We start from the raw sequence: 27,924 nt of genomic DNA on the forward strand, positions 1-27,924 counted from the left end.
CAACCCTAAATTATACTTATTATTGTTAATATGTGAATTCAAATAAAAAAACCGAGCAAATGATTATCGTGTCAATGAATAAACTATATATTCTGCGAAGGTAACTACTCGAACCCAAGAATTCAAGGAAGAATAATATTTTCTTTAATTATTCGGTAGAATTTTTATTTATATATTAATTTTGTTTTAAATTGATTTTATTTGAGAATTGAACATTTTAAATATTGATATTAATATTCATAACTCAACTTGTGAACTTCTCACGAATGGTCTGCGAAAGACTAACAAAATCTCTTATTTAGCGTTTCACCCAAATGTGAAACACATAAGCTATCAACTGCTGTTATTTGTAAAGGAATGTAACAAGGTTTTATAATTAAATTTGTTTCCACTGAGAACGTGCTTTAATTGCCACCACAAAAACCTCATCCACTTCCGAATCCTCCTCCCATTTCCCCTCCGAAACCAAAATTATTGTCATTGAGGTATTATTGGAGATAAAGAAGACACAAATTTTACGTAGAAAATCCCTAAATAATATAGGGCAAAGATAGAAGAATTTCACTATGAGAAAAATAGGAATTGCAACTTCTCTCGATCTAACAAAGAGAAAACAATAACAATTTTCTATTGATAAAAAAGAGAAAACAACTCTCAATAAAACTATCTAAATTCTCTAGTATTGGGAGAAAGCTAGAATGATTTGGGATGGTTTTGAAGCTAGATGGGTTAGGGTATTTATAGTTGAAGCTTAATGACTAATCTTGCAAATATTATAAAGTATAGGGATTAATTTAACAATTTTACCATGCCATAAAATTCAACAATTTCGGTGAATCATTGATCAGGCTGCGATTGAAGCTAATATTATCGCTCATCTGCTTCATCTGCTTCAAAATGCTAAACTCAAGGGAGAAGTTGCACGGGTTATCTCAAATGTTACATCTGGTGGGACACATGATCAGATGTATGAAAATTGTTCCTTATATATTAACCGTTTAAAATCATGTCTTGGGTTATAAGTTACCTCATCCGGGGGGCATGTTTCAGGTTCCTTGTAAGTTAAGATTACATCAGTCTGTTGTGTGATCTTCTTAACTGACGTGATCTTAGTACAGTTAAAGTTTACTTGTATCAGGCGTCATACTCTCGAATTTGATCATTTTTAGTCCTTGTAATTTATTCATATCATATTTATATTATTTGAGATAAGATTGAATTTCAAGGTTAAAAAAATATAGGGATTAAACTTGATCAAATTAGAGTACAAGGATTGAATCCACAACTTATACATAGTGCATGGAAAAATGAATTAGTTTGACCATTATATCAGGGGATTGTATACTCTTTTGAGAGTTTTCACCAAAATGTCAGTGTATAGTGTATAAAATACAAGAGAATGATTCTATAAAAATTTTGGAAATATGTTTAAACCCATAATTTTAAATTAAGAGCTGTTGCCATCATTGAAAAGATCCATTCTTCTTCAAATTTTGAATTGGAAGTTGTTTCCTTTACACAACTTATGCATATTTACTTTACTGAAGAATATATTCGGCTATTTGTAGGTTACGATGGCTATTTGTAGGTTAGTATGATAAATAGATTCGACTGTTAGTAGATCACGTAGGTCGGTCAAATTAAAAGTTGTTGCCTTTATACAGCTGCTTATGCATATATACTTTTGTTGGCTTTATACAGCTTCTGATGCATATATTCTTAACTTGTTCCCATCATTCAAAAGATCAATTATTCTTCAAAATTTGAATGGGAAGTTGTTGCCTTTAGACAAATTATGCATATATACTTTACTGAAGAAATGAATTATTCTGAAGTATAGTTTAGGTGTCAACATGTATGTGTGTTTTCCCTCACATAACACAGTTGTCATCCCCCATTGTTCTATCTTTCTATCCCACTCTTTCCTTTTACATCAATTTCTTCATTTTCTATCTTCTTTGAGATGGATTCCCAACTTTCCAGCAACTGTGATCACCGTTCGTGTAAATATCTTGACAAGGTTGAAGGGAAATGTTGTGCAGAATGTGGAGGGAAGATCTCGGTCTCGGATGGTGCCTTTGCTTGTCAAGGCTGCAACGGTTGCCTGCACAAATCATGCGCTGTTAAGGAGCCTCGTCGTGATCTGTCTCATGAGATTACGCACCCCCTCCACCTGCGGCACCGACTTCAACTCGAATGGAGTGGTTTGGATTTCATTTGTGATAAATGTTTGTATATATCTGCTGGGTACGGATACAGATACAGATGTGCTTCCTGCGATTTCAGTCTTGATTTCGCCTGTGGTTCTCCGGCCAGTGGTGAGCTTCCTAAAGATGAAGAGCCGCTGAGGTTTAAAGATGGGATGAAGAAGACAATCCAGCATTACAGCCATACCCACAAGCTGAGCGTCTTCAAATATAGGAAGATACACAAAGAAGACTTGGATTGTTTCTGGTGTGAAAAACATCTATCGGGAGTGTGCCATGGTTGTCCACGGTGCAAGTTCCATCTTCATCCCGGATGCAGTGATAAGATACCAAGGACACGTACTCATCCATTTCATCCTAGGCACCCTCTTCGCTTAAGCTATCTCGATTTTCATGGGGGGCACTGCAATGCTTGTAATAGTTATGTTCATAGTTATAACACTTGCTATAAGTGCGAGAAGTGCAGCTTCTGTCTTGACATGAACTGTGCTAAACTCTTGCCCACCCTAAAACTTGCCTGCCACTTTCACCGTCTCGCTTACTTCAGAGATACTTCTAGGTTGAACTGCCGCGCCTGTGGCCTGGTTTGCGGTGGTATTTATAGTATTTGTCGTTGTGTGCAATGCGATGTTAGTTTCCATCCAAAATGTGTTTTACCATCAGAAGCTAAATCAAAGTATCATAGGCATCCACTTATCCTAACAGAACCGGTCAAAGAAGATGATTCTGATGAATTTTGTTGTGATGCTTGCGAGAAGGAAAGAGATCCGAAGCATCCTGTGTATTACTGTCAAAGTTGCACATTTGTGGCTCATATTCAATGTCTACTCCCTCATGATGATAATGAGGTAATGCTTCTTTTCACCATTCTATTTAATTTTTACAATCAAAGGGGAAATGTATAATACTCTCATGATTAATTTTTGTTTGATGAATAGGATCAAATTACATCCTCCATGGAAAACGAGGAAGCTTTGTCTGAGAAGGAAATGGAGCAGAATGAAGGGACTAATGGCATCCACACTCTGGTTTGCAACTATTCAATATATTAAACTCAACATTCTTTGGTCTCATTCAAGAAGAAATATCATTACAAGCCAGAGTACATAAGAGCTCCATAGCCAAAACGCAAAACATAGCAGAATAAAGCTTACTGCCTTGTACCCCTTAACAATATAATTCAACCTTCTTTATCCATATGTGATGACATTGATATCTACTTATAATATATAAATTATTCTGCCTCTGCAAAACTAAGAAATATATATATATATAATTTTCAAGAAATGAGTTTGTTCATCCTTTGACATCATTGTTTCTTTTTAAATGCAGTTTAAACCTATCATCCACCAACATGAAATGTACGAGGTAACCGAGGAGTTGAAAGGCAAAAAATATTGTCGAGCTTGTCGTCTGGAACTTAATGGTCCTAGCTACTTCTGTAAAAAATGTAGAGGTGGCTTTTACCTGCATGAAAAATGCACTAAATTGCCATTCGAGATACCACACCCTTTTCATTCTAGCCATCCTCTTTACCTCTCATCTCTCCTTCAAATATGGGGAAGTGGATTCATTACATGTGATGAGTGTAAAGACATTTGTCGTGGCTTCATATATTTGTGCGAGCAGTGTGATTTCAAGCTTGATGTGAAATGCGCTGCTTTAACATCTCATAAAACTAGGGTTTCACAAGAAAAGAAGATGGATAGAGTAGCCGAGTTGCAGCATTTCAGCCACGAACATAATCTTGTCCTTGGCTACTGCAACGACCCTATAGAAAGAACAAAATGCGCAATTTGTGAACTGCCAATCTTAGGTCCAGCTTATTTTTGCCCCAACCAAAATTCCTCTTATATTCTTCATGAGTCTTGCCTTAGGCTACCACAAAAGATTCAAGTCCCATTTCATCTAAAACACATGTTGGTTATCCAAAAATCTCGCAAGTACTCAGACACACCATGTTATGCTTGCCCTTTGAGCATAGAATCATATAACTTTGCATATAATTGTGAAGATTGTCAACTTGACCTCCATCCTATATGTGCTAATTACTTAAAGAGACCCTTGAAATGTGAGTCCCACTTAGATGATCTTTATTATTTTGGGACAGATTTTCAATTACTCTGTGCGAACTCCAGACCATCATGGGAAACCCATTTTTCTTGTTATAAATGTGAAAATATCTGTAAAGGAGAGCCCTTTTATCGTTGTCTACAGTGTTCCATCAATTTTCATTTGAAATGTGTTCCCATACCAGACATTGTTCAATCCAAATATCATCGTCATCCTTTGACCTTGAAAGATTCTTTTGTTGAAGATGATTCTGGAAAGTATTATTGTGATTTTTGCGAGGAAGAAAGAAACTCAAAAGATCATGTATATTATTGTAAAGAATGTAACGGCCAGACCATTGCTCACATAGAATGTGTTATCATTAGAGAAGTAAGTAAATTACATCTATGACTTTTTAAGTATAAAGATGTAATATTTTTTGTTGCTGTGGCAAATATCTAACGGTTGTAAAGAGAGTTCACAGAAGAAGCGAGTTAAAGAGCTCCAACCACAACCAATGCTTGTTTCTCTTCATCCTGCTGTTGAGGAAAAGGTTCATTCTCTATTTTCTTGTTTCCTTGATCAAATTTGTTTTGTAAAATTTTCATATGTTAGATGGTTGTGTCATTGGTCATTGGGTTTGTTCTCATAACATTCAACTACTTGACCGCAGCTGGGAAGTATTCCGGCCATGGTTAGGAGTGTTTGGAGTGATGATAAATATCTGCAGCTTAAGGCAACCACTCAATTCAGGAAATTGCTTTCAATTGGTGAGAATATTATGCTTCAAAATATTTCGTTTCATACTGATTTAAATTGTGTACTTCAAATCCCTTTTTTTATATTTATCAAAGAACCAAGACAACCTATTGACAAAGTGATACAAGCTGGAGTTGTTCCTCGCTTTGTTGAGTTCCTTGAGAGGCCAGATTTCCCACAGCTTCAGGTTGGATTTCCTGTTAGCAGAGCTTCAATATCATGTTAATTATATATTCTAAGATTGCTACTAATTTAATAATTATTTAGTTTGAGGCAGCCTGGGCTCTCACAATTATAGCTTCCGGGACATCTGAGAACACGAAGGTGGTAATTGATCATGGAGCTGTTCCAATATTTGTCAAGTTACTTGGTTCCCAAAGTGATGATGTTAGCGAACAAGTATGCATATGGAATGAATTCATTGAAGTTTTATAATCTTAGTATATATGAAATGTTAAATATATATATATATATATATATATATATATATTGTTTTGAAATCCAGTCTATGCGGGCTTTGGGAAATGTTGCTGGTGATTCTCCTACATCTCGTGATGCTGTCCTTGGACATGGTGCTTTGCTGCCTTTGTTGGCTCATTTGAATGAGCTTGCTAAACATTCTGTGTTCAGAGTTGCCGCATGGACTCTGTCAATGTTTTTACGGGGCAAGCCCCGACCTAGCTTTCATCAGGTTAAACCTTACTTCCTTTCTTTTTTTTTGGGGGGGGGGGGGGAACTGTCGTTGGTTTAACATGAATTAGCAAGTTACTTAATGTTAAATAATATTGCTTTACAATGTAGAATCATTGTATTGTATCTTTGGATTAAACTATGCATTGCAATGAACTGGTAACATTAAACTAGAAAGTGAAGTCTATTGATAATTATAATCTTAGTATTTATTCAGGTTAAGACTGCACTTCCAACATTGGCACGTCTTATTCATTCAAATGATGAACAAGTCTTATGTGATGCATGTTGGGCACTCTCGTATCTTTCTGATGGCACAAATGATGAGATCCAAGTTGTCATTGAAGCGGGCGTATGCAGGCGTCTAGTGGAACTTTTGCTGTGAGTTAGACTGTTTTATGTTGGTTAATTCTGAAAGTCTTTCTGTTTCATAATCATAAGTTCTTTGGCTTCCGTAGGCACCCATCTCCTTCGGTGCTAGAACCTGCTCTTTGCATAGTTGGGAATATTGCCTCTAGAGCTGATGTGCAAACCCAGGTCTTGGACGCTTTGTTTTATTTTGATTACCTTTTGCGTATATATAATAGGAACCATTCTGTATTTTCTCATATTTGGATAACCTGTTGCTACACAGTGCATTATCGGTCATCAGGCATTGTCATGCCTTTTTAAACTTTTGACAAATAATTATGAAAAGAGCATCAAGCAGGAAGCTTGTCGAACAATCTCAAAAATCACAGCCGGAAATAAGGAGCAAATACAGGTACCATTTGGACCTCAATCTTTTGTTTCCCCTTAACTTTATCGATTTCGGATATAAGATTCTGTTTGCATTCATTTGGACAATGAAACGATATGAAATGGTATGGATTTTACAGGCTGTGATTGAAGCTGATATTATTGCTCCTATGGTTCATTTGCTTCAAAATGCTGAATTCGATATTAAGGGAGAAGCTGCACGGGTCATCTCAAATGTTGCGTCTGGTGGGACTCATGATCAGATCAGGTATGAAGATGGTTTCCTATATATTAATTGTTGGAATCATGTCTTGACAGGATATCAATGATAAATTATAACTCATCTGGGGTGGTTTATTTCAGGTTCCTTGTAAGTCAAGGTTGCATCAAGCCAACGTGTGATCTTCTTTTCTGCCGCCATCTGAGTGTAATTAAAGCTTGCTTGAATGTGCTTGAAAACATTCTCAAGGTAGGAGAAGAAGATAAAACTATGGGCACGAGTGGAGGAGTGAATCTCTATGCACAAATGATTAGAGATGCAAGGGGTCTAGAAAAGATTGAAGATTTATGGAGTTTTTACAGATGGAGATATGAATATCATAAGAGTGAATTCTCTCCAGACACCATTGAGATTTATAGAATGGCTGTGGAAGTTAGGAAGATATTGATCGGAGTAAGATGATGCCACTCAATCAAAGTTTAATTCTCGAGGGATTAGTCCCTTTTCTTTTAGGGAGATCGTAAAGAAAAGAAAAGATCAGATTATTTGTTCAATAGAATTCAATTACGATCTCTGATTATTATAGAAAAGAAAAGATCAGATTATTTAAAAATAAATTTTCAAAAAGTTGAAGGAAATTTTATAAAGTTCTCTTCATGTTCATGAATCTATGCTTTGGATAAGGGCCTCTTTAGAGGGGATAGTATCCTTTGTTGGGAAATAAACCGAGTACAAGTAATTTCCCTATAACCAGATTAGTGAGAATGCGAAATAAAAGCTGAAAAATAATACCCGAAATTGATAACGGAGTTCAACCAATTGTGCTTACGTCTCCGGACTCCTGCAGATCTTTTACTAAGAGATAAAATTTACAGGTGTTTACAAAACACTCACTACTCACAAGAAATCTCTCTAGTATTGGGAGAAAGAAATGATTTTTGAGATGGTTTTGAAGTTAAATGAGCTAGGGTATTTATAGTTGAAACTTAGGGACTAATCTTTGAAAATACCCTACAGTGCAATGACTAAAGTGAATTTACCCATTCCTATTTTCAACAAACATCTACCAAACTTTGAAAAACATTTTTCAAAGAAACATTTACCAAACTTTGAAAACCATTTTCAAAGTTGGTTGCCAACCTTTGACTTTTAACAATCTCCCACTTGAAGACTGATTTTAATCTGTTTTCACACCTCAATCGATGCAGCATCATTTCTAGTCTTGTTATTCTTGCATGCCAACTGAAGCTGAACACAACTTCAGTTTGTCAATGGTCACCGTCTTTGTCAACATGTCTGACGGATTTTGAGCTCCACTGATCTTTTCAAGTTTCAAAATCTCTTCTTCCAGAAGAGACCGGATAAAATGATATCGCAATTGTATGTGCTTTGTCCTGGAATGAAAAGACGGATTCTTTGCTAGATGGATAGCACTTTGACTGTTGCAATACAAGACATTGTTTTCTTGTTTCTTGCCTAACTCTTCCAAGAAACTTTGGAGCCAAACCATCTCCTTGCTGGCTTCCGTAATAGTGACATATTCTGCTTCAGTTGTGAAGAGAGCAACTATCTTCTGTAGTTGAGAAACCCAACTCACTGCAGTACCTCCTAGAGTATAGACATACCCTGTAGTGCTCCTTCTGATGTCAACATTTCCAGCTAAGTCAGCATATACATAGCCTGTCAGTATCGTATCTCCACTTTTGAAACAAAGTGCTTTGTTTGTGGTACCTCGCAGATATCTGAGGATCCATTTGACTGCTTCCCAATGTACCTTGCCCGGATTATTCATGTACCTACTAACAGCTCCCACTGCTTGAGCAATATCTGGTCTGGTACAAACCATGGCATACATCAGACTTCCAATTGCTGAGGCATACGGCACCTTCACCATGTTTGCACGTTCTTCCTTCGTCTTTGGTGACTGTTCTTTGGAGAGTCTGAAATGAACACATAAAGGTGTACTTACTGGTTTAGCATCTTGCATGTTGAACCTGGAGAGTACTTTGTTGATGTACTCAGCCTGTGATAACATCAAAGTCCCCGACTTTGTGTCTCTCTTAATCCTTATCCCAAGAATCTGGTTTGCAGCGCCCAGATCCTTCATAGCAAACTACTTCGACAATTTTTGCTTCAAGTTTATAATCTCTTGCATGTCCGAGCCTGCAACGAGCATGTCATCAACATACAACAATAAAATAATGAAGCTATTGTCGAACCTCTTGATGTAGCAACAATGATCTGCTTGGCATCTGGTAAAACCACTGCTACTCATGAAGCTATAGAACTTCTTGTACCATTGTCTAGGAGCTTGTTTTAAACCATACAAGCTCTTCTTCAACCTGCATACTAGGTTTTTCTTGCCTGCCTCTATGAAGCCTTCTGGCTGCCTCATATAGATTTCTTCCTCCAAATCACAATGAAGGAAAGTTGTCTTTACATCTAACTGCTCAAGATGTAAATTCTCTGCAGCTACAATTTTCAACACCAGTCTGATTGTGGACAGTTTTACGACTGGAGAGAAAATTTCATTGTAGTCAATACCTTCTTTTTGCTGAAAGCCTTTGACAACCAATCTTGCTTTGTAGCGTTTGGTCCCATCATGCTCTTCTTTGATCCTGTAAATCCACTTGTTATGGAGTGCTTTCTTGCCTGGTGGTAATTCAGCTAATTCTCACGTCTGATTTGACATAAGCGAGTCCATCTCATCTTTCATGGAAGACTCCCACTTGACTGAATCCTCCACTTGCATTGCTTCATCATAGCACTCTGGTTCACCATTGTCAGTCAGCAACAAGTAGTGCAAAGAAGGAGAATACTGTTGGGTTGGTTTAGGAATTCTGGAGGAGCGTCTTAGTTCCGGTGTGCATGGTTCTTCTTGAACTGCTTCAGGACTGATCTGAACATCATTTCTAGAAATCTCCTCGAACTCAGCAAATTCCTTTGCTTCAGCTTCGGTATTAGAGCTACTTGATTCTACAGTTGACCTGTCTTTGTACATCACATTCTCATTGAAAATGACATATCTTCTTCTGATGATCTTTCGATTTTCGTAGTCCCAAAATCGGTAACCGAACTCATCACCACCATAACCAACAAAGACACATTTGTTGGACTTGGCATCAAGTTTACTTCTTTCAGCAGAGTTTATGTGTATATAAGAAATACAACCAAACACTCTTAAGTGTGAAAGGTTTATTTCTTTCTTGCTCCAAACTTCCTCTGGTATTCTGTCATCCAAAGGAACCGAGGGCCCACGATTGATCAAGTAAGCTGCAGTGTTGATAGCTTCAGCCCATAGAAGTTTGGGCAATCCGGCATGTATCCCCATGCTTCTGGCACGTTCATTCAGAGTTCTGTTCATGCGCTCTGCTACGCCATTCTGCTGCGGTGTCATGGGAACTATTGTCTCCATCTTGATCCCATTGTTTGCGCAGAAATCTCTGAATCTACGATTTCTGTACTCTCCTCCATTGTCAGACCTCAACCGCTTGACTTTCAGACCAATCTCATTTTCCACCATGGCCTTCCATTTTCTGAATGTATCAAAGACTTCTGATTTCTTTTTCAGAAAATAAACCCACACCTTCCTTGTAGAATCATCGATGAAGGTGACATAATATAGTGAGCCTGCAAGAGATGGAACTGGAGATGGTCCCCATACATCAGTATGAACCAACTCTAACTTTTCATCCTTGGGTGTCTTACCAATCTTTGCAAAGTTGACTTTCTTTTGTTTGCCAAAGATGCAATCCTCACATAGTTCAACATCTACATTCTTTAGATCCAGCAGCTTCCCTTTTAAAAAAAGTGTCTTCATCCCTTTCTCGCTCATGTGACCAAGCCTTTGGTGCCATAGGTTTGATTTTCCATCAGCATTTACGGCTGCAATAATATTCTCTAAATTTGAGGTTATATAGAGAGTACCAGTTTTCTTACCACGAGCAATGACGAGTGCTCCTTTGGTAATCTTCCATTCACAACCTGAAAAGGTTGTACTATATCCTTCTCCATCAAGCTGTCCTACAGAAATCAAATTCCTTTTGAGGCCAGGAATATGTCTCACTCCTGTCAGCTTCTAGGTGGTCTGGTTTGGCAACTTTAATCGGATGTCTCCTTTTCCGATGATCTTCAAGGTTTCATCATCGGCTAGATGAACCTTCCCAAAATCACCACTGACATAGTTCTCCATGATTTCTCGACATGGGGTGGAGTGGAAAGATGCCCCTGAATCCAAGATCCATGGGAGTGTTGACGCTTAGAATCATGGCATCACCTGTCTCCTCTGTCATGTTGGCAGATTCTTGTGCACCGGTATCTTTCTTCAGTGCTCGACAATCTCTTTTAAAGTGACCCTTCTTGCCATAATTATAACAGGTAAAATCTTTCTTTCCTGTTCTTGATTTTCCCCTTCTGGATTTCGATCTGCCACGATTTAAATTTCTTTCTGAAGTTCTCCCTATGGACTCTGTGTTGTGCCATCGATGCCCCTTCCGTCATCCGTAAATTGAATAATCGCTTCATCAAGTGCAATTTGTTTGAGGCTGATGGCTTCTCATACATACTGGAGAGAGCGGCCATAAGACCCGCCGTGGTCTTTTTCTTTGCTATATTGAAAGCAACATTGCGGGATAACGTCAGTCGGATAACTCCGAGGGCTTGTCTGTCGAGAAGAGCTCAGTCTTCATTCTTCATTCTTCATGCCCTCTGATTGCTTTCCTGAGAGAGGTTGATATAGATTTTTCTAGTACAAAAAATCTTCAATCTGCATCTTCCAAAAAGCCAAAGTCCGCACCATCAAATTTTTCAATTTTTACATTCCCTTCGTCTGCAGCCATCGCTCCCACTCGAATCTGGTTTCGTTTGGATCGTTTCTGACAATTCTTGCGAACCACCGTGAATTAGAACACCTTCGTCGACAAGCTCGTATCGCCGACAAAAATATTTACTATTCACAAAATTCGCTATTCACGTGAATAGTAATGGATAGTAACCTCGCAAAAAAAAATTAACAAAATTCACAACCAAAAGCTCTGATACCAGTTGTTGGGAAATAAACCGAGTACAAGTAATTTCCCTATAACCAGTTAGTGAGAATGCGAAATAAAAGCGGAAAAATAATACTCGAAATTGATAACGGAGTTCAGCCAATTGTGCTTACGTCTCCGGACTGCTGCAGATCTTTTACTAAGAGAGAAAATTTACAGGTGTTTACAAAACACTCACTACTCACAAGAAATCTCTCTAGTATTGGGAGAAAGAAATGATTTTTGAGATGGTTTTGAAGCTAAATGAGTTAAGGTATTTATAGTTGAAACTTAGGGACTAATCTTTGAAAATACCCAACAGTGCAATGACTAAAGTGAATTTACGCATTCCTATTTTCAACAAACATCTACCAAACTTTGAAAAACATTTTTTAAAGAAACATTTACCAAACTTTGAAAACCATTTTCAAAGTTGGTTGCCAACCATTTTCAAAGCCTTGAAATGCACATAAGGGAAGGACTTTACAAGTAGGAACTGTGGAAGTGGAGTTGAAATCGAAGAAAATAAGAGGTGTGTTATCTATTGTTCGCAGTGTTCGAGTCCCGTTCAACAAACATCAGCAATCTTCTCTGTCAAATTCCCCTCATTATCGCTCGAATATATCTCACTCGTTTGTCAATAATCTGTTAAAAGTCTAATGACTGTTAAAACTTAAATTATATACTTCAATTCTTTTGTTATTTATCATAGTAAAAAGTCCACCTATTAAATTATACATGCTGGAGTTGTCAAAACCATGTTATTACCAGTTTTATATATTTCAAGATAGTTACTAATTTAATAACTACTTAGATTGAGGCAGCCTGGACCCTCACAATTATTGCTTATGAGACATCTGAGAACGTGAAGGTGGTAATTGATCATGGAGCTGTTCCAATATTTGTTAAGCTACTTGGTTCCCCATGTGTTGGTGTATTATTTCGTTCTCTGAGATCTAGTATGATTACATATGTTCTTTTTGTTTTGAAATCCAGTCTATCTGTGCTTTGAAAGCTGTTGCTGGTGATTCCCCTACAAGTCGTGATGTTGTCCTTGGACATGGTGCTTTGCCCCCTTTTTTGGTTCATTTGAATGAGCATGCTAAACTTTCGGTGCTGAGAGATGCCACAAGGACCCTGTCAAAGTTTTTTTGGGGCGAGCCCCGACCCTACTTTCATCAGGTTTGACCCTAGCAAGTTACTCGATGTTAATACTATCGCTTTAAAGTGCAAAATCATTGTCTTATTCTTTGAAATCTAAGATGGTTGTGGCATATTTATATGATTAAACTATGTATTGCAATGAACTGCTAACATTAAACTAAAAAAGTGACATTGATTATGATCATACTAAATTATTCTTTATTCAAGTTAAGTCTGCACTCCCTACACGTCTTATTCGTTCAAATGATCAAGGAGTCTTATCTCATGCATGTTGGATGCTCTACTATCTTTCCGATGGCACAAATGATGAAATCCAAGCTGTTATTGAAGCGGGTGTGTGCGGTCGTCTAGTCGAATTATTTCTGTGAGTTGATTATTTTCTTATGATCGATTCTGAGTCTTCCTATTTCTCCATTATTTTGTTTGTTTTCATCACCAAATGATAACTTTTTTGCTTCCATAGGCACCCATGTCCTTTTGTACTAAGATCTTCTCTTCACACGGTTGCAAACGTTGCCTCTGGAGATGATGTGCAAACCCAGGTATTGGACTCGTGGGCGTGCTTCCTGCTCGATACTGTGCGAGCCTACCGCACCAACATGCTTAGGACCATCGATAGGGTTTTCTTCAAGTACCGTAAACTTTACATTTTCCTAAGTCGTAGAACTTATAGAAGGCAGAAGATCGAAATAGATGTGGTATTGGATCAGAACCGTCGTGCCTTGAGAACGATAGAGGGTCCCCGTTCTTTTCTTTTATTTTGATTATCATTTTGTTCATTTATAATGTGAACCATTTTGTATTTTCTCATAAATAGGCAAACCTTGTTGTTACAGTGTATTATCGATCATCAGGCATTGACATGCCTTTCGAAACTTTTGACATTTAATTCTGTAAATAGAATCAAGTGGGAAGCTTGTCGGGTAATCTCAAAAATCACAGCCGGAAACAAGGAGCAAATACAGGTAACTTTTTGGACCTCAATCTTTCCCCAAATTCATTTGGTCAATGGTACGAATTTTACAGGCTGTGATTGAAGCTAACATCATCGCTCCTCTGGTTCATCTGCTTCAACATGATGAATTTTATATCAAGGAAGAAGCTGCACTGGCTATCGCAAACGCGACACCTCGTGGGACTCATGATCAGATATGGTATGAAAATGGTTTCCTATATATTAATCGCTTGGAATCGTGTCTTGCAGGCTATCAATGACAAATTACCACATTTGGGGTGGTATATTCCACAATACTTTAGGAAGGGTGAAAAGAGTACATTCCATTGAAGCAACCATCAATGGGCCTAAAGGAAGGGTGATTACAAGCAGAAAATAAAATTGAAATATTTAATTAAAAAATCATACTACAAAGCCTTGAAATGCACATCAGGGAAGAACTTTACAAGGAGGAACTGTGGAAGTGGAGTTGAAATCTAAGAAAATAAGAGAGGTGTTATCCTTCGTTCGTAGAGTTCGAGCCTCGTTCAACAAAACATCAGCAATTTTCTCGGCCAAATTTCCCTTATCTGTCGAATATCTCTCCCTTGTCTAACCAGCAAAAGATGAGATTAGATAAAAAACAAGAAAAACTGTAGTATATATTGTGTTACAATTGTACCTGTACAGCTAACTGAATTGCCTTCTTAAAGCTAATAACGTCCCACAATCCATCACTGCACAAATCAAATCCACGTTTCAACTATGTGACAAGCAAAATGTCCATTTTGGGTTAGGATTAGTTTCAGTTCAACTTAATTTGAGTTCGAGTTTTTTCACGTATTTGGAAGATTATACTCCTCGTTTCTATGTCCGAATAAGTCAGACGCAAGTACTTTAGGAAAAATGAAGAGTCCAGGTGAAGTAGATGAGAAAATACCACTGTAACATCAGTAATACATTTTATTATATGAAAATTCCAACTACAGAGAAATAGTCACCTTGCCACTAGTGCAAATGCCCTGCTTGTTTTATTGATACGCACAGCTTGACTTATATAGGGCTCAGAACTAAAGCGAGAATCTTGCTGTTTCACAATTTGTCTCCAAGCATCCTAGCGAGGTTCAAACCTGAAATTAAATGGTCAAATATGCAATGCTGTACCTTAACTGTTTGATGCTGCTGAATCCTGACTGTAAATATTAGACACTTGCATACCACATAACCGTGTTTCCCCATCTTTTAATGGTTCCCCAGTTCCTTCCATTCGGAGTCTTTCAGAATAACTCGATATTTTATGGTCTTCACTCATCTTAATCTGTTTACCGTCCACGCTGTCATAAAATTGTATTTGGTCATAAGTCCAAATACGAAAAGAGAAGCATTCATTATAACAGTGGAATTTGATCATAAAATAACTTAGGAACCTTACAGATCGTACTAATTGGAATAATAAAGAATAGAAACTCATACTTAATAAAAAAGCTGAATCTCCAACATTTGCACATTGTGCAAATAAAAAGTCATCAGCAGCATCAGCCCAAACCAGAAGCAGTGTTGCTGTACAGCCCTGCAAGTAAATAACTATGATGATATGTGAACAATCAACTTCAAATTAAAGCAGAAAAAAATGATCCATACTTGTAAATAAACCATTAAATTTAGTGAAGACAAAAAGGCAATGTAAAGTCAAAGTTGAAGAAAAAGTAATAACTTGCATAATTACATAATTATTCAACACGAGTTGTAGCTTAGAACAAAGTACTACAAAATGGATAAGGATAAATACTTCTTTGTTACAAGCACTCTTCAATCTCCTTAAAGTACCCAGGTCCGACGCTTACATCCGACACATTCGGACATAGGTCTGGGGTATGATCTTTCAAGTAGATGGGAAAACTTTGAAAAATTGAGTATACATGTTTCAGACTGGTGGCCATATCTGAGGCCCCCAAATCCAAGTAACATGGAAGATGTTAAGGTGTATAAAGCATTCCACTGCACTATCAGAGATTTCCCAATGAAACAAAAAAAAATGAAAATGAAATGAAAATGCAAATGCAATGCAAACAGAAGGTATGCAAAGTAAAGAGGAGAAACAGATGAAGGAAAAACCTCATAATAGTTATCCATACGCGCTTCTGTCTGAGAGAATGCTTCTCTAAGAACATATGAGCAGTCATGTTGGGACACAACCCTCTCTCTTTTTACAGAATCTGATATAATGGCAGCCACCATCTCAGGCAGAATCCTAGAGATCAAATGCTTGGAGCATTAGCAAAATAGTTATTTAAAAATCAACAAATCTAAAAGAATGGCAGAACCGCTAGTATTTTGTCCCATCAGAAACCTTGGATCTTAAAATTAATTCTGTATTGCCATATTAACTCTCAGTCTGTAGAAACAGTGGGAAAAGATGCATATTACTAGTCTCAAGCCTTGCAGACTATGATAAATTATAGTGAGCATGATTTAAGATATGTGGAAAAAAGGTTTAGCGGATAAATTAATCAAAATATGAGGTGTAGGAATCAACCCCAAACCATAGCAATGAAACACACTAAAGATGGGATAGGATACTACTTGCTTGCAGATTTGGCCGCCTCAACACCACCATGTCCATCACAGATGCCAAAAACTCCAAACTGCACCGTCAGCAAAAAAAATGAAACCCGCCACTTCTTGGTAGAAGCAGAAAAATATAACTAAAACATCAAAACTTGAAAACCTGATCAATTCCGGGAAGAGGCCATTGATAATAGCAACATCTTCCATAGGAAACTTCTTTCCTCCTCGACGCAATGACATAGGGTCAGAAGTCATACCAACTCCAAAAGGGACCAAGTGATCATTTGGGGATGAAATGAACCTATCATGGAGAGAATTAAAAATGTGATCTGTAAAAATAGCTTCAAATCTAATATGCCATGCATTACAAACTGAAACGATCATATTATACGCATTGACCACATAAAAGAATTATTTAACAAGAAAGATTCCATCAGAAAATTCAAGCAGTTATCAATAATCATGTCAACAATCCCGTTGTCCATAAATGATTTGATCTTATTGATTGGACAGCAATATAGAAAAAAGAGTTAAAACATAAGCAAATGAGAGTTACCAGAGAAATAAAAATTAAACAAATAAAAAAAGCAAAGGTAACGTATTTTTAGAATCTCAGAAGTATATACTGCTTGTGGCATATGACAATTTCTTAGAAGGTACCTTACAGTATGATGATTAATGATCTTGACGTCAGACGATACGAAAGGAAAGAAAGATGCCATTTCTAAAATCATGTTCCCCGATTATGACAATCTTAAATATTGCTAAAAAAGTTACTAGTCTGCAAATACTCCAATATCCCAAAGAAGTGTGAATAAAGAGAAGATCTTGTCCATGCAAAATCCAATACAAATAGATATATTAGAATTTATCTAGAATATTTTGATAATTTTAGAAGAAAAAGTGCCAGAACTACAAGTAAATTGAAAAGAAGTTGACTTACATGAATATTTGAGGTTGTACCAACTGTTATTTTGTCTCCACTTGAAAGTTCCACTGGGTTACCCCATTGCCTACTTCCAGAACCAGGATGATTAATCGGACGAGAATTCAACAGTGTTCCATTCAGACTACCCATGTCCAACAGCTCCCATCTCAATTTCTACAAAGTTTGTAACATTTGAAACACTTAGTGCACCATACATAGATAAAACACCAAATGCAAACTCATGAAATACAACTTAAAAGAAATTTACATTTGAATTCCAATTTATCCTTGCATGCTTTCCGGAAACCTCTAAATCTTTCAACAATAAATTACTTGGAGGAACTCTTCCAAGGATAAATGGTTGCCTTACAGTGCTCGTTGACAGTACAGAACAATGAAGTCCACAAGAAGGACCCGACACAACCTCAAGAGAGAGGCAACTTCCTGCACTTCTAACAGAAAGATATAATTACATGCTTCACAAATTCCATCTGATAGAAAGAAATCGACATATTAATCTCCTTATAGAGAAAGAAAATTACTTTGATCACTGGTGATGTTGGGCCCAGGCTCCTGTGGCCTATCATTTTCTGCACCAAATCTCAAGTTTTGACTTTGTTTTTCTGGACCACCATGTTTTTGTTGTTGAACTAGGTGTTCTGTCCCAAATGGACGCTTTAGTGTCTCACCACCAAAATACCCTGTAAAGGATCAGATACATCTAGAACCACACTATCACCTGCATAGTAAATCATTATCACTTGTCGGTGTCTAAACTGAACAGTTAAAGTGTGAATATAAAATAAAAATAACAAGAGATGGAAGCATAAAAGTTGATACCCAGAGCCGAACAGGAGATGCAAAGGAAAGCCGTTGTCTGTGATTAAGTCCTTGAGTACGACGAGGTGACCGCAGAAGAGCTTCATTCGGTGACACTGTCCGTCTAAATCATAATTTCTTGTCAAATTGTTGCTTTGATCTAGGGCTACATCTACATCATTTGATACAAGAGATCTCTCCAATTCACCAACCTCAAAGAAAAAAAAACGTGTCAAATGTATGAGGACCACAAGAGTTTCAAACAAAACCATAACAATTTCCAGGTTTTCTTTTCTCTTGTTTGGCTCGGGGGTGTTGGACCGAACAAAGAAAAAGGTCAAACTCTTTCATTAGTACTTGTACTATACATAAGTTATAGTTTAGTCTCTGTATTTTAATTTGGTCAATTTAGTACCTATGCTTTTCGAGTTTTGAAATTTCAATCCTGGCCCGAACAGTATAAGGACAATATGACTAAATTAGGGGAACTTAAATGATCAAATTATAGAACGAGAACTAAATCTACAACTTACGTATATTACATAAACTAAACAACAAAATGTGACTTAACAAATGCAATTGCTACTGTTTAGGTCAGGACTCAAATTTCAAAATTTTAAAAGTACAGGATCAATATCCACAATTTCTACAGTGCAGGAACTAATAATATAAAATTGCCTAAGGTAAATAGTAAATATACACAAATGTTATTACAGATTCCACATTTAGATAAACAATCATATAGTTTGTGAGGATCAGTTTGTGTTTGGGACAGTAGGAGAAAGATAAAGGAAGTGAAACAGAGAGAAATCAACTGAAGTGAATTTAATTTCAATATTGTCATTTTAATATATGACAAAAGAAATAAAGAAGACAAGTTAATTATATATATTAGGATTGTTGATAAGAAAAGTGTCAAGACCTTTGTTCATATTTCAGTCCTGGCCCGAACAGGATAAGAAGAAGATTAGTTAATATATGACAAGAGATATGAACAAAGGTCTTGACAATTTATAAAGTGAATTTTTTATAAACAAATAAAAAGAATTTCCATTGAAAACAAAATAAATACACCTTCAACTACAATAATGAATGCATATATTTTATGATAACTCCATAAAGTGCCATTAGGATAGTATATTTATCTTAACAAATATGCATTAAGTAATCAGTAATTGTCAACGAACAGAGAACGGATGTCATGGATCTCGGAGCACATTACCTACCATATTAAATCCACCAAACTACTTGCCATAACTGATATTCATGGTTGAAATATACATTTCGAAACAGCTGGTAAAAAGAGAGTACACATCAAATGTCATATCCAGAACTCAAGAATCAAATTCAAATTTCAAACAGCTGATATAAAACGGATAACATTTTTACGCGTCTATCATCTTTAGATCCGATTGAAAAAAAAAATTAGATCCTCCTCTTACATCAATATAAGATCTACAGCAAGGCAACATGAATAAAAAATACAAAAAATTAATGAAACGCATTTCAGGACATTAGTAATTAACCTCGCCGCATTATTCATTGCAAATCATTCTCGAAATCATTTTTTGATTGTATTAACAAATAAAACCTCAAAAAGAATTCAGATCCACCGAAGCTCAAAGGCGATGATCCGCTATCTAAATTCACAATCATAACGCGGATGAAATAGATTCTGTTAGATCCAAAGAAAACTTCGCCTAATTAAAAAAATAAATGAATGTAAATACATAAATACCTTGACGGTGCGAGAGCGATAAAAAGCGCCATGGTCTGAAGGCGAAGACGAGGATGACGATGATGAGAAGGTTCAACATAAAGAGAATGAGAGTGAAAACGACAATGCTCTGCAGCCTCTCCACCGTCGTTGTGCTCTCTCATCATAGATTTCGGATGCGCTCCTTCTTAGCGAGAACCTCGCTTTGAATTGGTCGCTGCGCACCTCACTGCCTCCAATTTTTTTTCTCTCTTTTCTTCTCTAAATGTATGTATTAGATTTAATTTGTTTTAATTGTTTCCCTTCTCTGTTCAAATAATTAAATTGTTTTACGTGAATATGAAAGGGTAAATTAGAAATTTGGTAACTATATTTTCTCTCTCCTATTTCACTCATTATACTTTAAAGTATTTCAATTTCTTCGCTAAATTTAATACATTGAATTTTTTTGTCACTCGACATTTTTATTATTAATGATGTCATAGATGGGTTTTTATATAGATGAAGAATGAAATAACTTTTGTGAATATTTTTTCCTTTAAATGGCATTGTTTTAACATTGTTAATTATTTAACCGCATATATTAAATTCAGTGAAAAAATTGAAACATTTTAAAGTTTAGTGAGAAAATAGGATACAAAGTAAAGTTTAGTGATTAAATTTGTAGTTTACCGTATAAATGTTAAGAATGTTAACTACAAGCCTTACGGATCGACACGTGTACTTATCTTTGTGGACACGTTTTTGTCCTTATGATGATCGAATTTGGTGGTTTGGTGTATTTCATTGTATGGGTTAAATTCATCACAAGGCCCCAGACTATCTCTTAGATTTTAAATAGTCCCTAAACTTCATAATGTTCTCCTTAATGAATCAATATTATATTAGGGGTGTTCAAATTTTCGAACTAATTCGGTTAAACCGCCGAACCGAATTAATTCGGTTAATTCGGTCGGCCACCGAATTAGTTCGGTCGGTTAACGGTTAATGGTTTTTTAGATATTCGATTAACGGTTAATTCGTTTCGAAATCGGTTAATTAATCGAATTAACCCTTAAATATTTTTTAATTTTTTTCACCCCTGCCCCCCCCTTTATGTTCATCGGTTATCAAATTCAATATTTTCTGCCTTTATTTTCTGCCCCCTACGAGATATGCTTTTGAGGGGTTGGGAAGCTCGGAGCATGGGCAAAAACTCAAAGTGTTGTCTATTGTTTCAAAGTATCAATTTTAAGGTATTTATTTGCACTGGAAGAATTTTCATACTTGTCTTTTGTGTTATAAGTATCATGGAGGAACAAATTTGGTCGAACTGCTGGGAGTCCTTTCATTGCTTTGCTATAGCTATGATTATGATGCTCCGCTCGATGAATACGGTAAGTTCAAAGTATCAATGGTGCATTTTTTCCAAGTTTATTATGGATTTTCTAATTCTTTTGTCTATTTGATTTGAATTGTACATTCTAGGCCTTTTACCATTCATATCGAGTGTGAAAGTATAGTTAGGGATTAGATCCTTGAGGTTGATTTGAACGAGAATCGGTTTATCATGCTGATAAACACTTTAAACTTATGATTTTCAGATCTTATAGCTAGTTTTCATCCCAACGATCATAAATAATGAGTAATTCAGTCAATGATATAAACATCATTGCAGCAAATGTAAGATAAAGAAGAAAAAAATCCAAATCTTCCACAGTTCATCTATTTCTACGGGTATAGCATCTTTAAGAGGCTGCACTAAGAGAAAACCGGAAACAAGACGACTAGTACTAAAACCGGGAATAGCAACTGTAACATGTTTTCTGCAGTATACTACATTTGATCATTGAAAACAATGAAAATTAAGGTAACATACACAAATAATCTCATGACTATATGATATTGTTTAATTAAGTCTCTCAACTATTAAAAATTACAAGATAATCATTTAACTATAAATGTTGTTTTATTGAGTTCCTCGAGTATTAAAATGTAAATGATCACCCGATTCATTATATTCCAAATCATCATTTTCCGTTAAAAAAAAACAATTGTTTAGGCTGAACGTTAAGATGATGACTGTGATATGACAGTCGTTTGAGATTCTAGGATCAAATTTATCATATCACAGTAGGTTAACGTTTAGCTAATACCGTTAATTTTAATAGAAATGACAAGTCTAGAACATAAGGAATAGTCGAGTGACCATTTTGCAACTTTAGTTATTGAAGGATTCAAAAAACACCACATGACATATGATCTTTGTGTAGTATTCCTAAAATGATAATTTGAATGCCATCACATAAAACACCAAAGAAAGTGTACTTATTTGTAACCCTCTGCAATCAATAACGAAAATCGATGATGCTCGTAAAAAACGAAGCACGAAGCGATCACGAATAGCAGGTGATAATTACATCATTTCGGAAACCGACTAGCCGCACTGGTGGTGGTAGTAGCTGTAGCATAGTTTCCTTCAGCTGTGCTGGTTGCCAGAACGACGACGATCCAGTCTCCGTCCGAACCGATCCCGATTCCTGTATACTTGGTTTCGTTGAGATTGTCGGAGTACTGAGACTGCGTAAGTTAGTGAGCACAAGGCTTGGAACTAGGTTTGGGACGCAAGCAGGCATACTGCTCCATCCCTTGTGACTGAGACGTTCAAATGGCATTTGGCTAAAAGGTTGGGTAGTTGGGAAACTGTGGTTCGGTGCCTGGAACAGTGTTGGCACCGGTGGAGTTTGTGCAAGGTTGGTCTTGAATTCATCGGCTAGTTCATCGGCAAGGCACTCGGCGTTCTCGTTTTTCATTAGGTCGTCAAGTTTAATGAAGCACGGTACACGTGATGCCTTTCAGAAGATCCTCCTCCTCATCTGTTGATTGTCAAGAGAATACAGTGATTAGATATGGATTAACAAGTAGATCAAATTTCTGAAAAACTAAACAAAGAAAGGCATTGCATCTCAAAGTCGAACCATTAATCCATAACAAGGCCAGATTGTTCCAGATTCTTGCTTAATAGCCAACCTCACCAGTCATCTTACCGTATCGGAGAACAACGTTTCGTATTGAAACAAGTCATTCAACTTGACATGCATTCCCTCATGAATGTCATTCAGAATACAGGAACCGGTACTGTTTCCCGCAGTCAGAGAGCAACACAAAAGCTTCTAGTTCGAGGAAAGTGTAGCTGACAATCCCAAAACCAGATCTCGGATGTGGCAGCACCTATGTAGCTTGGAACTCTTCATTTTCTTAAAGTATCCGATACATGTATATCAGACACTCACATCTGAGTTCGAGTAACACAGGGCAGCACGGCATACTTTTACAAGATCGAGAGAAAAACAATAGCACAGTCAACCTTCTAAAGACTCACATACGCACCAATTTACCAAATATTCCAAATTGATAACAGTTTGATCAAATAGATCCTAAATGAACCCTCATGTTAGCTCATGTGACCCTAATTCCAATTGCTGATATCAAGCAATATTTGAACACACACACGGAGATTATCATGCGGTAAAATCTATCGATCCTTGACTACACATTGCTACTTTGATTTCAAACAAAAGCAAAGCTATTACGATGTTGCCGATAACTACCTCATGGTTGTTCTAATTAGTTATGCTCGATTTGTCGTCAACCGAAGAAACCAAAACGTGTTCTACCTAAAATTTTCTTAGTATGGGCTGTTTTCTGGATCACTGGATCTTCGAACGAAGCTTCGAATTTCAGAGTTACCTATCAGGCTATTACTCAATCTTCTTCAAGGGACTAAGATAAACCCTTGTGAACTTCCATGAGTTGCCAGACTAACACATCTCCAACGAGCATCAACATCGATCTATTCGATATCAGTTAGATCAAGTTGTCATCTAATTTTATGTTTACCCAATCAAGAACAAGAAACAAGGAATAATGACAAGCAGGATGAATTGCAACCATTCGTGATATTCAGACAACAAAGACCAAAATGCTATAACAGAACATCACTTGAAACACATTTAGGCTCATAATTAGACAAAAACACACACACAAACATACATACATACATACATACATACATACATATATATACATATGAACAAGTAGAAAAAACCCAGATAATACCCACATGAAAAACACATAACAAGTACATAACACAGATTTCAGAGAAACCAACAAGGTAAATGGTAAAAAAAACAGTGCTTGAGCAACAAGCAAGAAACCCAGATCCAAGTTTAAAAAGAAAGGTTTACCAGCTTCACAGAAGAAAGGGGAGCTGATGAAGATGATGGAAAGGAACAATGGGAATAAAAGAGGAATCTTTGAAGACGCCATTGATTGATGCTGGTGAGATATCGAGATGGGAGTTTTGTCCGAAAGAAAGGAGGGTGAGACCAAGAGGGACCGGCACAGATCACAACAGGGTTTTTCAAACCGCACCCATTCAGGTTTTCGTTCTTTTCTTTTGGTACTAAACAAATTTAAATAAATAAATATTGTTTATTTATCTTACCTTAAAAGAGCACATGACAAAGTACTTAATTTATATTTTATTGAATTGTTCAGATCCAATTCTATAGATACTCATTATTTATTCATTACATGAATAATTTTGTAATTCAATTTTTTCAGGGGTAAAGTATACAAATGGTCCCTCAATTTAGTATAATTTTATTAGGTCATTCGGCTATTAAAAGTTACAAAACAGTCATCCGACTATAGAGTGTTGTTTTGTTGAGTCACTCAACTATTAAAAGTTACAGAATGGTCACCCAATTATTTATTATGTTCCAAACCCATCATTTTTCATTAAAAATGTACAGTATTTTGAGCTGAACGTTAATCTGTTGACTGCGATATGATAAAATTTGATACTAAAATCTCAAACGATTATCATATCTCATTCATCATGTTGACATCAAACTTAAACAATCGTCAAATTTTTAACAGAAAATGACAAGTTTAAAACATAATGAACAGTTGAATGATCATTTTGGAACTTTTTATAGTCAAGGGATTTAATAAAACAACATTCTATAGTTAGAGTATAATTATGTAACTTTTATTAAGTCACTCGACTATTAAAAGTTACAAAACAGTCATCCGACTATAGAGTGTTGTTTTGTTGAGTCCCTCAACTATTAAAAGTTACAAAATGGTCACCCGACTATTTATTATGTTTCAAACTCATCATTTTTCATTAAAAATGGACAGTATTTTGAGCTGAACATTAATCTGTTGATTGTGATATGATAAAATATGATACTAGAATCTCAAATGATTATCATATCTCATTCATCATGTTGACATCCAACTTAAACAACCGTCAATTTTTTAACAAAAAATGACGAGTTTGAAACATAATGAATAGTTGGATGACCATTTTGTAACATTTTATAGTCAAGAGATTTAATAAAGCAACATTCTATAGTTAGAGGATAATTATGTAACTTTTATTAAGTCACTCGGCTATTAAAAGTTACAAAACATTCATCCTCCCAAAATTATCTTAAAAGAATGATAATTCATATTTATCCTCCCGGATACCCAACCGAAGGTCTAATTTGTCCTACAACTTGGTTCCCAAATTAGGGTTCTTCAATCAATGTCAACTATCTTAAAAAGGGATCACACCTTTGCTTCGTATGTCGATGAGTCGAATGTGTTAATAGAATGCTTGAGGAACACTGTGTAGAATAGCTCGTTCCATGCGTCGGGTACTCCGGGTAGGCACCAATGACTGCAGTCCTGCCGATGAATCGGCGCGGGACTTTCCTTGGGACCTAAGTAATACAGCGATGCTTGACCGTCTTTCCTCAGTGCTGTCATTTGAGTGATGCTTAATATGTTGAGTTTTATTCCATTAGTCGAATACGATTGAGCTGATAACACATCCTATTTCCAGAAGTTCCCAGTTTCTGTTGGCACCGACGTCGTTCCCAATCGGCAACGTCTCTAGGTAGCAGCTTCCACCGTTTTCCAATCCCTGCAAAGCCACCATTTGAGTATTGCATACGATGTCACTGAACAAGGGACCAATAAGAAAACAATTCATGTCGTAAACTTCACAGTCGATTTTCACCTCGAATGTTCGATGTTTAAAACAAGGATGTCGAATACAGATATGCAGAGGACGAAACAAGCAAGCATGTAAATTGATAAAACTAAAACGAACCTGAAATGCACTGGAGAAAATGTGCGGAAGTAGACTTGCTCTTACTTGTGTTCACCTCATTACGTATCCACGCATCACGGTCTCTAAGACCTGTATGCATGTTCTACGGTCATCTCGGTTTTGATTTTCTTCCCTTCTTGAAAGAACATCCTTGCATACAAATACGAAATTTTAAGATCAGATTATGGTAGTTCTTCCAACTATACCTCAAGCATACATGAATGCATCTGATTACTACAAGCATGACTCTCGATTTCTAATCACTACGGCCTCTCCTTCGATGTTAGTTGCGACTACGGCCATAACGGCCCTACTAAGATAGAAGCAGAGTTCATACCTGCAAGTACTAAAGCAACTCATCATTATATAACAATATAGCTTACATTCTAATGGTTTCTCATGATTCCACCAATGAGCGGTGTGAAGACCAAGAAATCTGCATCTTTCCACCTGACAGAATTCCATCCATTGATCCAATTTGAGGGTTGTCTTGAAGTTTTGCGGAGACCCGGAGGAGGCCTGCTCTGTAAGACGAGGAAAGGAGATCGTTACTCCACGGTGCAATTATAATCCTTGAACTTGAACACCAAGTACCCTTTATGCTTCGTGATCGGATTGCCATTCACTTCGTATATCGAATCTTTATTATCAACAGCGGAAGCAGCATGCAGAGGAGTGATTCCATTGGTTCCTTCCGATCGAATCACCGACGAATACCAACCGCTTGTTCCGCAACTTCTCCAACATCTTCCCATCAAATCTGTTGATCAATGCAAACAACACGTAAATCGAATGTTCATGGGTAGGTAAATTGAATGTGACAGTAATTCAGTCACTCAAAGGCGGTCATTTTCATTTGACATATAAGCATAATACTAAATTGATGGAAGGTGTCGTAATGGTCACATTATAACGTTTTTCAAAATCACCGTAATACCATAATCGCATCTATAGTTTAATGTTATGCACATAAGATCTATGACTAATAACTAAACCAACAACATTAATACAAACAAATAAATAACACATCAAAATAAAGGAGCAAAATAGGAACCTGGGGAGGTTACAATGCTTAGGCTGCCACTCCACTTGGTGTAGAGCAAATCCGGCCGTCCATTTTCAGTACACCTAAACCCTTCATCAAGAAAGCAGCAATCTTTGGATTCATAAAGTGGGTATCTTTCATCCCAGACCCAATCACCATCGAACTCGTCACACCCTCCACCTTCAATGCTCAAGAAATCAACTCTTTTGATCTCACTTATCGACGAAGAAGAAGACTCATCTAGATTAAGCCACATGAATCTTTCACCCATAGTAGGAACCATATACCCTTTAGCCACAGCTCTATAATCCAAGTAGAAGAAGCAGCAAATCATACAGACCGCAACGAGGAAGAAGCCGAGGACACCCATGGATGGTTCGAGCAGTTTGAAACGCTTGAACCTCGAGCAAAGATCGAAACTTGGCATGGCTTCATGGTCTTGTTGAACCGGAACTTTACACATTTGGATCGTTAAAATGGAACTGAAATCTGGGTTTTTTTAATCTTCAAAAACTGAAGAGAAAAAAGGGGCTAAAGGTGTGGTTTTCAAGCAAAATAATGGTGGTGAACCACGTTTCTGTAGGGCAGTTTTGTTTAAAGTTATATATGATGGGCAACAACAAAGAGGATGAGAGAGAAAAGGTAACACAAAACGGAGGAAAAGGTGTCAAGGAAGCAAGGGAGCATTCATGGTGGAGCTAAAGAATAAAAAACTATTATATAAACCAATGGTAAAATGGATTAATTTCAAGTTCAAGAATAAAAAACAAGAAGATAATTCATAGGAAATTTAGGGTTTTTAGAAACAAGAAGAGAGGATATATGGGATTAAAGACATGGGGTGGCTAAAGGTTTTGAGTGTGGGGGAGGTAACGGATAGCTGCTGACAGTATTCCGGTATGTAATTG

At 36.7% G+C, this 27,924-nt stretch overlaps 2 protein-coding genes, 1 long non-coding RNA gene and 4 pseudogenes across 3 annotated transcripts; 3 read left to right on the plus strand and 4 right to left on the minus strand.

Moving 5' to 3' along the window:
- Positions 1 to 1,926: 1,926 nt before the first annotated feature.
- LOC120218752 lies at positions 1,927 to 4,670 on the plus strand. Its single transcript, XM_039215655.1, has 3 exons — positions 1,927 to 3,055; positions 3,146 to 3,235; positions 3,540 to 4,670. The coding sequence occupies exons 1-3, from the start codon at positions 1,964 to 1,966 to the stop codon at positions 4,668 to 4,670; spliced, it is 2,313 nt and encodes a 770-aa protein (XP_039071586.1). The 5' UTR covers positions 1,927 to 1,963.
- Positions 4,671 to 4,735: 65 nt separating this feature from the next.
- On the plus strand, positions 4,736 to 7,174 carry LOC120114344 (importin subunit alpha-1a-like). The gene is made up of 10 exons (XM_039135289.1): positions 4,736 to 4,812; positions 4,933 to 5,029; positions 5,114 to 5,205; positions 5,286 to 5,417; positions 5,524 to 5,709; positions 5,926 to 6,089; positions 6,167 to 6,245; positions 6,343 to 6,471; positions 6,587 to 6,714; positions 6,810 to 7,174. The coding sequence occupies exons 1-10, from the start codon at positions 4,777 to 4,779 to the stop codon at positions 7,126 to 7,128; spliced, it is 1,362 nt and encodes a 453-aa protein (XP_038991220.1). The 5' UTR covers positions 4,736 to 4,776; the 3' UTR covers positions 7,129 to 7,174.
- A 5,178-nt stretch (positions 7,175 to 12,352) lies between these two features.
- On the plus strand, positions 12,353 to 14,072 carry LOC120218762 (annotated as a pseudogene).
- Positions 14,073 to 14,186: 114 nt separating this feature from the next.
- Positions 14,187 to 17,998, minus strand: LOC120218774 (annotated as a pseudogene).
- A 247-nt stretch (positions 17,999 to 18,245) lies between these two features.
- Positions 18,246 to 19,905, minus strand: LOC120114355. The gene is made up of 3 exons (XR_005515389.1): positions 19,845 to 19,905; positions 19,333 to 19,399; positions 18,246 to 18,318 (listed from the first exon to the last, which is right to left on the minus strand). It is a non-coding gene; the product is annotated as an uncharacterized LOC120114355 (long non-coding RNA).
- Positions 19,906 to 22,038: 2,133 nt separating this feature from the next.
- Positions 22,039 to 24,245, minus strand: LOC120114335 (annotated as a pseudogene).
- Positions 24,246 to 25,290: 1,045 nt separating this feature from the next.
- Positions 25,291 to 27,839, minus strand: LOC120114295 (annotated as a pseudogene).
- Between the last annotated feature and the right edge of the window lie 85 nt (positions 27,840 to 27,924).

The sequence above is a fragment of the Hibiscus syriacus genome, unplaced genomic scaffold, assembly GCF_006381635.1.
Source record: "Hibiscus syriacus cultivar Baekdansim isolate YM2019G1 unplaced genomic scaffold, ASM638163v2 tig00000778_pilon, whole genome shotgun sequence".
NCBI lineage: Eukaryota > Viridiplantae > Streptophyta > Magnoliopsida > Malvales > Malvaceae > Hibiscus > Hibiscus syriacus.